At 57.1% G+C, this 14,704-nt stretch overlaps 3 protein-coding genes and 1 long non-coding RNA gene across 4 annotated transcripts in view; 3 read left to right on the top strand and 1 right to left on the bottom strand.

The window, feature by feature from the left end:
- The window catches only part of LOC113207915 (segment polarity protein dishevelled homolog DVL-3), a 12,665-nt gene extending 10,969 nt beyond the window's left edge, over nucleotides 1-1,696 (top strand). Inside the window, exons 14-15 of the mRNA XM_026424674.2 lie at nucleotides 671-847; nucleotides 951-1,696. Of these exons, the coding sequence (XP_026280459.1) occupies nucleotides 671-847; nucleotides 951-988 (215 nt within the window). The 3' untranslated portion in view covers nucleotides 989-1,696. The remainder of the gene's footprint in view (nucleotides 1-670; nucleotides 848-950) is intronic.
- A 196-nt stretch (nucleotides 1,697-1,892) lies between these two features.
- On the top strand, nucleotides 1,893-9,908 carry LOC113207854 (protein spaetzle 5). The gene is made up of 6 exons (XM_052267181.1): nucleotides 1,893-2,206; nucleotides 4,939-5,186; nucleotides 5,402-5,488; nucleotides 6,136-6,384; nucleotides 7,110-7,316; nucleotides 8,678-9,908. Exons 1-6 carry the CDS (start codon nucleotides 2,198-2,200, stop codon nucleotides 8,853-8,855), a joined length of 978 nt encoding a protein of 325 aa, XP_052123141.1. The 5' UTR covers nucleotides 1,893-2,197; the 3' UTR covers nucleotides 8,856-9,908.
- Nucleotides 9,909-10,228: 320 nt separating this feature from the next.
- On the bottom strand, nucleotides 10,229-13,799 carry LOC113207922 (uncharacterized). Its single transcript, XM_026424686.2, has 7 exons — nucleotides 13,604-13,799; nucleotides 12,317-12,395; nucleotides 12,135-12,199; nucleotides 11,997-12,032; nucleotides 11,419-11,533; nucleotides 10,523-10,590; nucleotides 10,229-10,427 (listed from the first exon to the last, which is right to left on the bottom strand). The coding sequence occupies exons 1-7, from the start codon at nucleotides 13,661-13,663 to the stop codon at nucleotides 10,380-10,382; spliced, it is 471 nt and encodes a 156-aa protein (XP_026280471.1). The 5' UTR covers nucleotides 13,664-13,799; the 3' UTR covers nucleotides 10,229-10,379.
- LOC127749337 (uncharacterized) lies at nucleotides 13,039-13,801 on the top strand. The gene is made up of 2 exons (XR_008011082.1): nucleotides 13,039-13,096; nucleotides 13,519-13,801. It is a non-coding gene; the product is annotated as an uncharacterized LOC127749337 (long non-coding RNA).
- Nucleotides 13,802-14,704: the final 903 nt, after the last annotated feature.

Here is a 14,704-nt window from a genome sequence, read left to right as displayed (position 1 = left end):
CTATTTATTAGAAAAGAATGAAATCTAAATGTGATTAATATGTACATAAATAATGCTCCTCTCTCTTTGTTGTGTGCAAGTGCCAGAGAATTATAATTCTTGCATGCAATAAGACTTATTTTAAGGTGAAATAATTACATGTTGTGTATTGTACTGGTCACTCAATATTTTGTTTCATTATTTTATTTGTTGGCCCATCCTTTCCCCCTCTTACCCGCAGTAACTCCATGCTTGGGGCGTAGATTAAATGCTGCCCACATTACACTGTTCGCGAGGTGCTGGGCATGACCATCCACGTTGCATACTAGCGCCTTACTGACGAACCTTCCGCAGTGCCAGGGGAGAGGGCCCCGCGCGCATGAGCGCCCTTGAGGTAGGCAACCTAACGTACATGCACGGTGCTTTGGCTGCCTCGCTGCCAGTGGGTGAGTGTAAGGGCCGACGAGTCGCCCGCACAGGAAGCAGTTTCGGATGTAACGATGATCCGTCCGCTGCATGCTGATTGCCCTGGCCGCTGTTGGCCCACACTTGGCATTTTTTTTTCGCCTTGGTGGACTGCATTATGTTGTCCCGGGCTGAAGGGCCTCCCTCGAGATTCTCGGTGACGATTGAGGTCTAACGCCTCGGCTAACGCTTGCGTGTGGTGGCGTTGTTATTTGTACATGCGCAGTGCCGCAGCCTGCCCAGCTGGCGCAGGCGCAGCCCTCCAGAGGCTCCCCGGCGGGTCCCGAGCAGGACTACACCAAGGTGCTGCAGCCCGTGATGGCCCCTGGGCCGGCGGGGGTCACCTCGGAAAAGGGCCCTCTTCTGGCGCCATACTGCATCGCTGACATCCCTAAAGGAGAACGTGAGTGTTTCCGGAGCTCGTGCCTTTCACTGATGTCATCTGCCCCCATCTCCCCCCCTGTCTCCGGTGTTTGCTTCAACGTCCGGCGTTCGATATGTTACAGCCCAAGATATGCTGCAGTTTGAGTTCAGTGACGCCTGAACATAACTGAACTGGGGGTGGACAACTCAGCTCCGAGCACAACCCTGCCTCGCCCGATGCATTGCCACTGTCCAGGTCCTTTAATGCCTGTACTCCATCTGGTCAGTGTTTTAGGAAACTAAACTTTTGTTGTTGTGAGTGCTGGTTTATGTTCACTAGTCAATTTCCTGTCGGTAGAGTACCTATAGTAAAATTATGTGAACTATTCAAGCTAGAAATGTATATTTAAATACTGTAGATTTTCTGACGAAATTGTTTTTAATGAAAATTGCCATTTACGGTTGTCGGTTTAATAATGTTTTAGCATTTGCTCAATATCGTAAAAGATACTTCTTGATGTCGCAAGCGCAAGCCAATAAAGAGCAACGCATCAGATTATTGTGAGAAACGCAGATGCGTCGCTTTAAGGTTCGAACTAGGTCGTTTTAACGCGGAATCCCACCCCGCGTGTGTGTGTATGCCACCAATGTATATTTAGAATAATGTGAGTCCTACAAGACTCTTGTGACTGGGCCGAGGGATTTAACAGCGTCAATCATCAAAGTTCTTGGCATGATTTGCACTGTTATACCCAGGGACCAGAAATGTATCTAAATGTTCTTCTCGTTTAGTATGAATTTGAAACTGGAGCCTCTTGATTGAATCCGAATTTGACTGAAAACCTTGTAGGGGTTGAGCTGTTGTAATAAATACGTATGAAAACATGCAGTATCGCATCGAATCTCTCCACCTATAATGTGAACTAATAAGGCCGGCGAGGTTCGGATTGTCGGAACCTCGGGCTGCCTCTCATCGGGTCGGGGCGAGACGGTGAGCTCCGCTAGACTCCGCGGCCGCGGCGGGCTTGGCGGCTTGGCGGCGGGGGTAAACGCGTGGCGGTGGCGAGGTGAGAGAGAAGACGGGACGGCCGGGCCAGCCGGAGGGGCCCGCGGGGCCGGGCCGGAGGGGCTCAGTCGCGCCCACCAGCCGTGCATGCTCACACACACACCGAGCACCTCCGCGACGCACCCGATGGTTCACGAGCGCGGACACGTCGCAGACTCAGGAGGACGTCGTCGGGAAGGTGTCGCATCCGCCACCGTGGCCGCCAGGCAGGTCGGAGAGTCCGTCCGCGTCCGCCACGAGCTCAGCGTGCTGCCCGGGGCTGCTGCCATGCGCACCAGCTGACTGCGACCGGCTCGGCTAGGCTCGACCGGCACCGGCTCCACCATGTCTCCGGTAAGTGCTGCAGGTGCTCGGGGCCTCGCCTCTACTCGACTTGAAGATGTTGAAGACGCGCACCGCAGCGCACGCCTTTAGGCCCGCCATGCGGAGTGGAGTGGTCGCGGTCGCGAACAGCTGGTCGGCCCGGCCCGAGGGCGGTAGGGCGGGGACACGTGCGTGCGTTGCGCTTCTGGGCGGCTTGGGCGGCCCGGCGGCCACGGGGTGGCGGTGGCGTGCGCTGCTGCTCCATGGTTAACTCTGGGGGTATCTCCATGTGCGGTGATCCCAGCACCATTGGCCCTCTCCATGTATACGCTGGATAAACAAGCTCCCTGTCTTCCACTGTTTCCACAAAGGTGTCCCCACAATGATAGTTTCACGCTAGCGACAGCGCCTGCGACACGCTGGGTAGGCTATCCCGCCAAGCAGCTATGTGAAGACGGTGGCCCGCCCAGAGCGCCGAGTGCGACAGAACGTTTGACGCTCGACGTCCCCACCCCTCGCGTCACCTCGGCAGACGTCCATTCTGAATTCTGAATGGAGAGGCCTCAATGGCCCTCTATTAGTTGGTTAGCATATCAGAATCAATGGCAGCCGCTCAATTGGGGCTTAGCAGAAACTACATATACATAAGACATCCTTTTTCTCTTCTGGAGCGAAAATGCCAATGAGAAGCTTCTTGGTAGCGGAAGTTCCCCCCTCCCCCTTTATGACCATCGAAGCTCGAAGCAATTTGGACAGTCTTCATTTTACCCACGAAAAGAAAGTTATTGGACTAGCATGAAAATTGCCGTCCTTTTGTCATGAGTGGTGCCGGCGCCCCCTTTTCTGATGGAATGAATACCACTCGCTACTCGCTAGTTCTCTAAACCCTACTCTACACACTCTCGCGCTCCGGGCCCACTCCATTTCACCTACTTCCGGGAGGATTCCCATGACCCATTTCATATTTATCACTTTTTTCCCGCCTTAATGTAATGAAGGCGGTGGCGAATACGTAACGCTAGGCGCCGGGTGGGTGGGGCTCTTCAGCCGCGCTCTTCAGCCGCGCTCTTCAGCCGCGCTCCTCAGCCGAGCTCTTCAGCCGCTCCTCAGCAGCGGGTATAAGAAGAGCCTTGCCGTTATTTAACTGACCCGCAGTCACGCAGCTCGCGGCTCTGGCAGCCGGCGGCCGCTTGCGGTCGCGCCGCGCGGGTCAACTACCAATAATTTCCATCTTTGTTTTCCCTTTCCCCTTTCATTCTTTCTCTCTTTCTTCATTTCTCCCTCTGTCCCCCTTGCCTCGAGTGAGATGTCGTCCCCCCAGACGCGCGCGTGACAGTCCGGTGACACGTGCTGAATCGTGATGGAAGGCCCTTGCGCGCCCCTCCCGCCCCCCGCCGCCCCTCCGCGCCTCTCCGTCTAGCCGGGTTGCAACACGGCCGGCCGGAAGGTGCGCACCTGCGCCGCGACCATCCTTGCGCCCCAGCCAATCAATCACGCCATCGGCCTCTTGCATAATTTGCATTTGTTGTTTCTTCAGTCAAAAAGGTTTTGGGCTCAGGGCCCCGCGCCCCGCGCTAGGCTTGGGGGCCGAGATCTCACCTCCGTACCTCCGTGTGCCGATGCAGGCGCGCGACCCGCCGTATGACCCGCCGCTCTGCCGCTCCGCACCGCGGAAGCAAGGGCTAGCCCCGTTAGTTGATTATTCTTGTTTTGGTTTTTTATCTCTGTCGAAAATAACGACGCATACGCCATGTGCCATGCGAGTTTATTATATTCCTTTTTGACAGCCGGCTGGGTCACAATGCGAGAGCCAAGGGGTCGCCCCGCGTCCCACATGAATGGACGTGGTCCGATATGCAATCTAATAATACACTCGCCAAAAAAGACGACGAGGAGACTGGCTAAGCGCGGCTTAATTGCCGCCCCCCCTCCCCCCATCTGGTCACTTCCCCGGGCCGCCTGTGTTATAAACAGGGGAATACGTGAGGAAAAGTGGTGTGACAACATGCACGTCCGGGGGAGGAGGACTTACTTGCAGTGAGGTACCGCGGCCGGGTCGGGCGACAGCCCCTTGACAGGCGACACTGCACAACCATCTGCATGCCAAACCACTGCAGACGGCTGTACGCTGCGCGCTCGCTCGCTGGGATGGCAGGACAGACCCGCCGGCGCAGTGAAACCCACCGCGGAGTGTCGAGGGCCCTAACGGTCCTAAAAGTCCGAGTGCACTTGGCCCGCCCCTGAGGGAGTGGACTCGGGACTCACGTGTGCCAAGTGACGCAACGGCGGGGCCGGGGCCGGGGCCGGCTCGGTGATGAGGCGAGTGCTCCGGCGGCGTCCTGTCCTGTCCTCTTCCGCACCCCGCACCCCCCCCCCCTCTTCGCCTCGCCCACTTCTATCACTCTCGCTTCCTTTCTCTGCTCGCCAGGGGTAGAACAAAAAAGGTCACAAGAACCACAGTTATGTGTCAGTCGTAATTTTTGGGGCCGTGTCGCCTCGCCGCGGCTTCTGCGGTCCCGTGACTCGGTCGCATTGGGATGTGCGGGGCCGGGCGGGCGGGCGTGCCGGGTACGGTCACCTCGGACCTCGGGTCGGGGCTGGGCTGGGCGCGCCCTGCGACTTCCGGGACACGTCAGCCTAGCACCCCCTGACGCCCGTGACGCACCACGGCCACGGCCTGCCCCCTTCCCTTTGGTGCGTAAGTCCCCTCTGGGTTTTATTCGCGAGTTATTGCAATTAAACCGTCGTCCTCTGTTTTGCAGTGGCTGCTGGGGCTAGCGCTGGCGCTGGGGCTGGCGGGGGCGGCGGCGGCCGGCGCGCGGGAGGCCCGGGGCGCGGCGGGCGCGACGGGCCGCAAGCCCTACTGCCGCAGCTACGGGGGCTGCTACCCGCGCTCGCCGGCCCCGCGGCCCCAGCCCGAATACCCCTACCTGCCCGCACCGCCGGGGAAGACGCCGCGCTGCGCCAAGCCGGGCGCAACCTTCTGCGAGACCGCCGACCACTACCCGGCGTGAGTATCAAGGGAAGCCCCGAGCTCCGCTCCGGCCCCCGCGGCCTCCCGGCCCCGCTCGAGGTCGAGCCGCCGCTCCGGGAATCGGCTCGAGTCTGGGGGGCGAGTCTAGCCGTCGCTAAGCCCCCCCCCCGGCTCAGCCCGGCGGCTCAGCCCGGCGGCTCAGCGGCCCCGTGGCTCAGCCGGGCGGAAGTACAACCCTGTCTGTATTGCAGGCGCCTGGTGCAGTACCTTATCGACCGCTGGGCCTACGACTTCAACACGCTGCTCAAGAGCGAAGACCCGGAGGAGTTCAACTTTAGGTCAGTGCAGGTGAAAGAGACGATCCGAGTACGGCAGCTGGCAACGGCCCGCTCCATTTTCTTTTTGTTATTGGTCTGTAAAACGGAAAGGGGCAAAAAGGTCGATTTATCTCCAGGTACCACTTTGTATACCACACTGGTAAAACAAGTGTGCATAATTTAAACACCAACGTGTGCAAGTTATGATTTCAAATAGGTACAATAATATTTAAATATTTTATCGGCGCGATACGGGATCGTGTACAAAGTACCAGGTGCACCTTTGTAATCGCTCCAGTGTTGCGGGCTTGCCTACTCTACTCCCTTCGCCCGCAAGGCACCCAGGCCCCTGCTGACCTAGCGAGTATGCTCTTCCGCAACACTGGGACTGGGGCACATTCAAATATATACACCAGGTAGATACGTCATGTCTTGTTACGAGCCTGCTGCTATGCTCAGCCACTGCAAGCTCATATAGCGCCTGATGGGTAGGCAACGTCTTGCCTTCAATGCATACGTGTGATGCGGGGTGGCCTACCCTAAGTCCCGCAGGCGCTGAGCTCCCGTAATTTGCCCCATGAATCTGGGTCCTGTGCGAGACCCTGTGCCCTGGCGCGGCCTTGAGTTTGCAGAACAGCAACAGTAGGCTAACCGCCACTCCGTCGCAGGTACCCCGTGACGTACGGCCCGTATGGGCCCTCCAACAACGCGCTGCTGGAGGGAAACGGCACTGGGTACAGCTACAGGCCGGCCCAGACCTACGGGCCGCCCCCGCACCCTGGCTACCCCGACAGGAGGTACCGACTGGACGTCTCTCAGACCTCCATCACCTACCCACCGCCCCCCGCGCCCCACCACCAGCAGCAAGTCTCCATCAACCCGACAGGTCCCGCTGCCGGCCCGGCCGAGTGGGCCAGGTGAGTACGCGTCGTAAACGATGGCATGGTGTTTTTTTTGGAGCATTTCGCTCATTTTAGCTTTTTTAATCAGAAGAAGGACAATATTCCAGAAAACGACAAACATACTGTTACAAATTTGAGAATACATTTTGCTAGGTCGACCCTTTCCGCCAAATCAATCTACTGTTAGCAATGTGTTCCCATAACTTGTCCTTTTGTAAATTTATTTAGCGTGTCTGAATCAACAATTGGCGTTTCGTGTCGACGGCCTTGCCGCTTGCCGCATCGCGGGCTCGCTTTAGCTGCCGTCCATCCAATCATTTTCACTGTCACGGTTATGGTTTCTTTCGCCGAATGGAATTGTTCATTATTCGCTATAGTCAGATAGTCTTGTCATCGATGACATGGATATCCTATTCGGCCTCGTGGATTCTCCATGAAACGATCTGTATTCCGCTGAGTGGCTCAGAGGCGCTTTTGGCACCGGTAGAACGATCAGTTGCTGCTATCCAAACTGTCATCATGGTTCGGCTACAGCTGCAGCTTTCATTAATCCATTAATCTACGTCTGTATCTTTACTCTCTTCATCCCCCAGTAGTTCTAAATAACATTTTACGGATTGAGCAGCTGACCAATTGGTAACAATTTTAACTGGAACACCAACAACAAATCGCGGACGCTCTGCATCGCCGAATGCGGCCTCGGGATCAAAATGTGAACGTTTACAATGATGCTCCCGCAGGTTCCGGCGGGACGCGACGAGGCGCCGAACCAAGAGGCAAGCCTCGGGCTCGGGCGCGACCACGCTTTGCCCCACATCGTCCAGCTTCGTGGCGCCGCAGGCCGCCCTCAACACGCAGGGCAACTGGATGTTCGTCGCCAACGTGCCGGACCAGCCGGCCGACCGACAGCAGCGCTACACTCAGTTTGTGCGCGCGGAGACCTGCGTGTAAGTACGGAAGGGCGCCGGGCGCCCGGCGAAGGTGACCGACCAGAGAGAGAGGGTACGATTGGCGAAGCTGCATCCCGTACCGTCCCGCCCCGCCACGCTTCTTCGAGCACGCTATCAATCTCACGCCTATTGTCCAACCGATATAGGCTGGCATGTCCGGTCGCAACCCTCGCGGCACCACGGCGGGCGAGGCGGGGCCGCGCTGGGCCGGCGAGGCGAAGGACTGAAGGCCGCTCAGTTGGCACGTGGCGTGAGCGGCGTGGACGCGATGCGATGTACGTGGGAACGAAACCTACTCAGCAACACGGCATGCAGCTGGCTCCTCTCGCCCCCGCCTCTTCTGTTTTAGGGTGGAGTTTAAGCGAAGTACCCCCTTTTTGTTTAAGTACTTGGGTCAAAATTCACTAGCGGATGTTCGGATTAATGTAATCTTCAGAAATAGAAGGAAGAGCAAAGTCCTTGTTTCCTCGGGTCCCGCCAAAATACTTCGCTCGTTTATTTCAAGAACTGCCTTTCTCACGCGTTTTGTTTTGACTTTTTATGGTTTCTTCATTCACGTCGAAAATCAGCCAGCCTTAGGAGGAAGCAGAAAGACTCGAGAGAGGCACCTCAAGCCTCTCGAGGTAATCCGTTGGTCGTCACTCGGAACACAAATAGATTCGAGAATTCATGGCGCATTCTTCATAGAATTTGCGTTCGAGACAGAAGAGTCCGGGAGGAACCTTCTAGACTGGATCCAAATAATTGCTTAGTGTAATGCGGTGCTCTGGGCAGTTCAGAAAGAACTTTAACGGCTATGAGCAGCGGCAAAGATCTATCTTCCCTTTCCGAAACACATCTTGAGATCAGCCAGCCCAAGTGCCCTTTATTGGGCGGTTTCACCTTCGGCCTCCATGTCGGATAGGGTTAACGTCGACCGTTGTGACTGGCGCCTGGCCGGGCGTACGGCCGGCCTCGAGTCGAGACCAACAAATGGCGGAGCCGGGCGTGTGAAACACTGTTCGTTAAACCTCGTCCAGGCAGTACAGTGAGCGGCGGTGGCCCGACCCGACCGACCCTCGGCACTGCACTCTCATCTCGGACTCACAACCCACCCACTCACATTGGCCCCCATTTACTGACAGGGTGAGAGGGGAGCAAACTCACCGTACCGATGCTCGGGGGCGGGGGGCTTGTCCTGTCCGGCAGGCACCGCAGCCCCGACCAACCCGACCCACCCTCGCCTCGCATTTCGGTCCCCTCCTGCAGCCCCTGCGCACGACCAACGAAAGCCTTTGTCTGGAAAGTTGTTAGCGATCGCCAGTGAGGCGTGGCAGTGCGGCGCGGCGTACCTGAGCTTCCCTGTCGCTCTGTTGCAGGTCCAGCGAGTGCAACGGGCTGTGCTCGCTGCCCAACGGCTACACGTCCCGCTGCGAGCAGCAGTTCGTCCAGAAGCGCCTCGTGGCCCTGGGCGGCGGCGGCGACCGCCTGTACACCGACAACTTCTGGTTCCCGCACTGCTGCGTGTGCCAGATCAGCGCGCCGCAGGGCGGCTAGGACAGGGCGGCGCCCCCGGGCCCCGGCCCCGACCCCGGCCTCCAGGACGCCGCCGGCCTCCAGCCCCGCCCCCCGGGGCCGGGACACAGCGCGGACGCCGAGCCCGCACCCGGCCTCGCCGACCGGCGTCGCATCCTGGTCAGCCCGTGGGTGCCGCTGAACGCCTTCTTCCTCGTGTTCCTGCCAGTCGCGGTGTTCTGAGCGGAGAGTGGACAGACTTTTACACCGACCGCAGTGGAGTGCAATGAGTTGGAGGGCTGCGGTCCCGTCGCACCGCCGCGCGCCACCGCGCTGGGCCTGCTTCAGGAGCCTGGAGCCTGGAGCCATGCAGCGCTGGCAGCGGCGAGCCCGCCCGCCCCGCCCCGCTGCACCCGCGTGAGAATGAGGCTGTGGTGAGAGGCGCGCGCCGCGCTTGCTGCCCCCGCCCCCCCGCGCGACTACGCCGATGACCACGAGCGGGGCCGCCCCGCCCGCCTCACCTCACGCCGCTTTCCGCCGGACCCACCGGCGGCGGTGTTTTACTTATGAGAGTGACGATGAAAAAAACTGGAGTGTTCCTCTACGGCTGCGCGCTCGTACCGGGCTGGCGATGCCGCGAGCGCACTGAGGCTGTTAACACGTCGAGATTGGACCCCGGCTGCACGGCGGTCGTCTACCCCGATACAGCGGCGGATAGAGACGCCTTCCTACCGTGTAGGTCCTGAACTCTCTCCCAGCGCCCAGCCTGTTTCAATGTGTTCATCGATTTGTTTGTATATTGTCCACGTCGACTCAACATTTCCTTCCGTGTACTACAAAATACCGCTGGAGACTAGCCCTGGACAATATTGCAGGTGTGCTTGCAACTTACAATGAAGGCCACACTTTTCATTTTTCTTACATGTGCAGTTCCGATTTAGTCGACTTCACCACCTTATTCGACTAAACCAAGGTCTAAATATAAGATTTTTTTCTTTCTTTCGACAGCGTACCGTTGGTATGTCCTATATTAACAAGATTAACAGCCCGCCATCACGTCGATTGTAAAATTGAATTAAATTATTTTTTATGATCGCTGTGTGTTTTTCTTTATCGGTAAGCTTCTGTAAGTTTTCCGTTTGCCACAGATCTCGTTCTGCGACAAAATTATTTCCGTGGAGACACCTGAGCCAAAGCGCGCGCGAAGCGATGCGCGGGGGTCCACGAGGTCACCCTGCCACGCCACTCCACGCCACACGCCACGCAACCGCGATGCCAGGCCGCGCTGGGCCGGCGGGTCTGTTTTTACTCCTAGCACGTTCCCCTGTTTGGGAGGGGCCAGGCCGAGCCAGCCAGTTTGTCGGGGTTTCGCGCAACTGACTTAACAGATCATAGGTGACACACACACAAGGAAGTTCAAGAAGCTAACGGTCTTATTATTATTATTACAGTAGTGTAAGGAATAAATTACAAGTCAATTGTTAGGTTTTGGTTATGGCCCCCGTCGTTCTCGTCGTCCCGCAATCGTCGCCCCTTCTCAGCTCGGTGTGTGCAGTCTCGTGTCGCTTAGCTCTTGTCCATCGCGCCCATGAACTTCTTTATGACGTCGCGGAACTGGAACAGCAAAAGCCGTTGTTGACACCGACTGTCCCGCCCGCCCGCCGTGGATAGAGGTCATCGCTCCTCTTTCCTTCCCGCTCGGTACTCACGATCTCGGACTTGTCGTAGCCGCAAGTGAAGAAGTCGTAGCCGAGGACGCAGTCCTTCTTGCCCTTGACTGCAAGCAGAGAAGCTCATGAGCGTTTGATTGTGCGGCAGCAGCGCCGTCATTCAAGCGGCGCCATGGTGGGAAATGGACGACTCGAGGAAAGAGGAATCTGCATAAGCGCTTTGGCAGTTTTCCCTCCCCTCGTCCGGCCCCGCCCCGCGGGCCTCCACCCTGGAGCCCGCAAGAGGCCCAGCCAAACGCGGGTTTCAGCTGCTGACCCTTTTTTCGACACCCACTTCCTCCGCCACCTCCACGCCAGCCAGGCCCCGGCTGCCGCCCCCGCCCCCGTCCCCCGGGCCGGGGCTTGGGGCTCCACGTAAAGCGGATTTGGTCGGGCGGAGTCCTGCTAACTAAAGCACGCCGCGAGGTTTGTTGACTTTAAGTCCGTGTCTGTCCGGGCGGATGGGGCGGGCGGCGGGCCAGTTCGCGCCAAAGTCGGAGATCGACCAGTGAGGTCTGTCACCTCGGGCGGAACCGGAGGGGCCCGAGCGAGGCTGGATTGGGACCGAAAGCTCTCGTCGATGCAGGTGAACGACTTCAGATTCATCACGACGCAATTATGAGAGGTGGAGGTGGGTGGTAGCGATATGGCAAAAGAGGAGGTCCTTGGAGGGTCGTTAGTGAAAGAGATCGGGACCAGCGATGGCTGAGAATAAATCAAAGGGTGGCAGCCAGTGTGGCTTGGGGCATTTGTGAGAGGGAGGGGGTGGAGCTAGTGCGAGAGACAAACGAAGAGTGAGGGACTGCACATCGAAACGCAGTCAAGCTACTCGAAAGCAGCGTACACGCCCGCCCAGAGGGCTGTAGTCACTAATCTCAAATTGATCGCGCACTCACCCTCGGGCTCGCACAGCGGCTTGACCCGCTGCCACTCGTCGGACCACTCCTTGATTTCGAACTCATCGACGGCCGCGGTGAAGGCTTCCACGTTCGCCTCGCCGGCGTCGGTCATCTGAAACGGAAACGCCACACAACGAGGTGAGAGAGAGGGTGAGAAGGGGGTGGAGCGAATGCATGACACACGGCGGGAAGGGAAGGCGGTTGGGTGGCCTAAGCGTCGGGCGCTGTGCTGCCAACGGGGCTCCGTTAGAACCCTGAGACGCTCTGGAGAAAGTGTGTGTGTGTCGAGGGGAGGGAGGGGGGGGGGCGATCCGGGTGATTTGGACACGTGGTCCGCTGATATGAGGGGGCCGTTAGCCAGGAAACCAGCGTAAGATGGTCTGCCAAGGAAACCGAGAGGAGAGGAGAGCAGAAGAGTTGAAGGGAGTGCGATGGTCTGGCACGAGCTAGGTCTGCCTCAAAGCGGGCTCTGGAGCGCGCGCGGGAGGGGTTGGGGGTACGTGAAGTGAAGGGGTGAGCTGAGTGGAATCCATGGGGCCGGGCCGGGTCTCGGCGAACCAGCTATCGTTACTTACAACTTTGGCCTTCTTCGCGACGCAGGCGATCACGCACTGAAAAAAAAGAGGAAACCGGTAAAACGTAGCAAGGGGAAAAAAGCAATACAGAGAAAATACCCCATTTGTCGGATTAAGTACTATGAATTATTTGCTAACCTTGCAGGGCTGGTACTTATCAGCTGAGTTGTCGTTGCCCTCTTTCATCATTTCTTTGCAAACACCTGAGAGTCACAAAGACGTAAGTTATAGTTCTCAAACGACCGAACAAGTGAAAAACCGTTTAAAGAGATGAACGTGTATGGGCTTCAAAAGGTTGAAACCTCAAAACGTAAACGTACCCACTTCGGCGTTGAGCTCCTTGGCGCACTCAAGAGTGTATTTGAGGTATCGAGGCATCAGCTCCTTTTTCTTGTCCGCCTGTGCACACGAGTTAAGGAGAGGTTATTGTGATCAAAGTTACCGTCAAAGAGCAAACTTATACTCTTCTCGAAAAGGGGGAGGTCAATCCATCAAGGGGCTCGACACGTCAGAGAGGCAAACCTTTCCCCTTTTCGCACTCCGGGCCGGAGCGGCTAAGGGCGTGGCGCGGGCGCACCGGGCCAAGCAGACCCTGCGTCTCGCGAAGTGACACGTTCATGGAAGTTGTTCCCCAAGTCTCGTGAAAAAGGGCGTAACGGTCGGTGGAAACTAGGCAGGCTGGCCTGGCGGCTGGGGGGCCGCCGCCCCGCGGCCACGCCCCCGCCCCCGCACCCTGGAGGGCCCGCACATCGGGGCAAGTTCCCAGGAGTGCTGGCCTTTTGCGGAAATGTTGAAATTGCAGCCAATATAAGTGACGTTTTATTTGAAGTAAGTCTTATGTGTTAAAATTTTGTTGTTTGGCAAAACCAGTTTGTCGACATATTTGACGTATTCCACGTATCATTTTCAAATGCTAAAACTATTTTGTTTCGTGTAGTGAAGGGAGTGCAGCGAGGAGTGCAGTAAAATTTTCGATCTGGTGCCTTTCGGGTGCTGCCATCTATGGGGTGGTCGGAGTCAGAAGAAAGTGGACGTGGACGCGGACATCAAGCCTGACCTTCGTCTATTACAAGATGAAAACGAAACATTTCTCTTCACTGGTAAGTTATACTTGACATAAAATAGGGCCTTCACTCTTAATCTGTCTGAAAATTGAAAAATCTTGTTTGAGTCATCGATCCCCCCAAAAGAAACTCTTCCTGGGCATGGATAAATATATTGAGACGCGAAGTGAGGTTAGTTTGTCTGCACTCCCTCTCGTTAAAAACTAGTGCTACATGCTCAGCCACTTGGAACAATCTTACCAGAGATAACAGGAAAAGGTTTTATAATTTCCGCGTCGTAAAATTACGAAAGTATAGCAGAAAGTGGCGTAAAATTTCATGTTGTTTTTTTTTGCAAAACTATTTATCGACTGTCCTGCTCGACGCAAGATTACGACATCGATCAAAAATTTTCGCCATTCGTCGTAAAGTGGAAATTTAGGTAACTTATGGTAAAGTTGTCTTTGCACTTGTTACAGAACGTCTTGTACTGGCAGTATCAAAAGACTTTCGCCGTGTCCTAGTGGTGTGAAGCGTGTTCAGCCCAGCTGTAGGCAGCAGTACCTGGGCCAACGAGGCCATGGCGATGAGGGCCGCGGCCGCCAGGACGGTGTATCCCTGCATGGCGCTGGTAGCACGAGGGAAGAGGTGAGTATCACAGAAAAGGGTTCTCGACGTGCACGGCGCGACGCGGCCGGACAACGACTCAGTCTGACGGGTAACTCGACAATCGGTGGCACCGGTCGCCGGGCAGCGCTTAAATACCTGATCCGGGGCCTAACGTGTGGCGTCGCTCCATTGGGCATCGCCATGGCGGCGTCCTGGAGGCCTCGCGTGGCACCCGGGGCCCGCCGGGAGTGGCGGGGGCGGGGCGCGGGTTGCAGCCGATGGTAGATAAGGACAGCCGGCCGGATGACAGCCGCGCTTCCCGCGTTCCATTCATGTGTGTAAAGGGTACAAGATTTTTATTGAATATTTTTTGATTGGAGGAGGCAGGGTGGGGGATGGTTCTTTATTCAGAGCCCGGGTGTTTGCCAAATAGTGTATCCAAGCTAGTCGGTGAGGACAACCAAGTGGTAGAAAACAAAAAGCGTGTATAGCTGTTGAAAGTAGTGCTGTTTGCCTACTTCTCAGGCCAGGCTAAAAGTGGTGCTTTTTGCCCTGGCTTTGTCCAGAATCGAATGACGCCACCGTCCTGAATTGTTCCCCCCATCCCCACTCGGATCCACGCCAGGAGTGCACTATTAATAAGTGTCCTCTGCTGCCATTTAGTCTGCAATGCACAACCTAAAAGCGTATGCAGTGCGGCTGTCAGCGTCAGCATCGCCTGACCGGGGGGCTGAAGGGGAAGCACCTGTCATGTCCTCACCGCGGAGTCAGTGTTCGAGGGAGGGCGTGGGGGAGGACGGGGAGGGCTACCGGGCTGTCCCTGGCTGCGAGCGGAGCCCAGCAGCAGCGCGCGAAGGATGCCGCGGCTTGTTTTCGCGTGATGTAGATACGGCTTTGACATTGGGGGGCCCGGTCGTGTGATGTAGCAGATACCCTGTTAGCCGACTGACATTGCTGGTTCCGGTGTTGGTATTGAGGACATATACGCGGCGGCACGAAGGCTGGCCGCGCCGGTTGCAGCAGCACCGCGCCACCCCGCCGCGCCACCCCGCCGCG

This window comes from Frankliniella occidentalis, unplaced genomic scaffold (assembly GCF_000697945.3).
Source record: "Frankliniella occidentalis isolate FOCC.00 unplaced genomic scaffold, Focc_3.1 Scaffold47, whole genome shotgun sequence".
NCBI lineage: Eukaryota > Metazoa > Arthropoda > Insecta > Thysanoptera > Thripidae > Frankliniella > Frankliniella occidentalis.
This window is presented reverse-complemented; position numbering and strand designations above follow the sequence as displayed.

Bases quoted from the DNA above. Each gene is read 5' to 3' on its own strand.
- LOC113207922 (XM_026424686.2), bottom strand. From the start codon at position 13,663: ATGCAGGGATACACCGTCCTGGCGGCCGCGGCCCTCATCGCCATGGCC. The intron at 12,033-12,134 runs GTTAGCAAATAA...CTTTTTTTTCAG, and splicing joins ATAAGTACCAGCCCTGCAAG to TGCGTGATCGCCTGCGTCGC. The intron at 10,591-11,418 runs GTGAGTGCGCGA...CTCTGCTTGCAG, and splicing joins GCCGCTGTGCGAGCCCGAGG to TCAAGGGCAAGAAGGACTGC.
- LOC113207854 (XM_052267181.1), top strand. The intron at 5,489-6,135 runs GTCAGTGCAGGT...ACTCCGTCGCAG, and splicing joins CCGGAGGAGTTCAACTTTAG to GTACCCCGTGACGTACGGCC. The intron at 7,317-8,677 runs GTAAGTACGGAA...GCTCTGTTGCAG, and splicing joins GTGCGCGCGGAGACCTGCGT to GTCCAGCGAGTGCAACGGGC.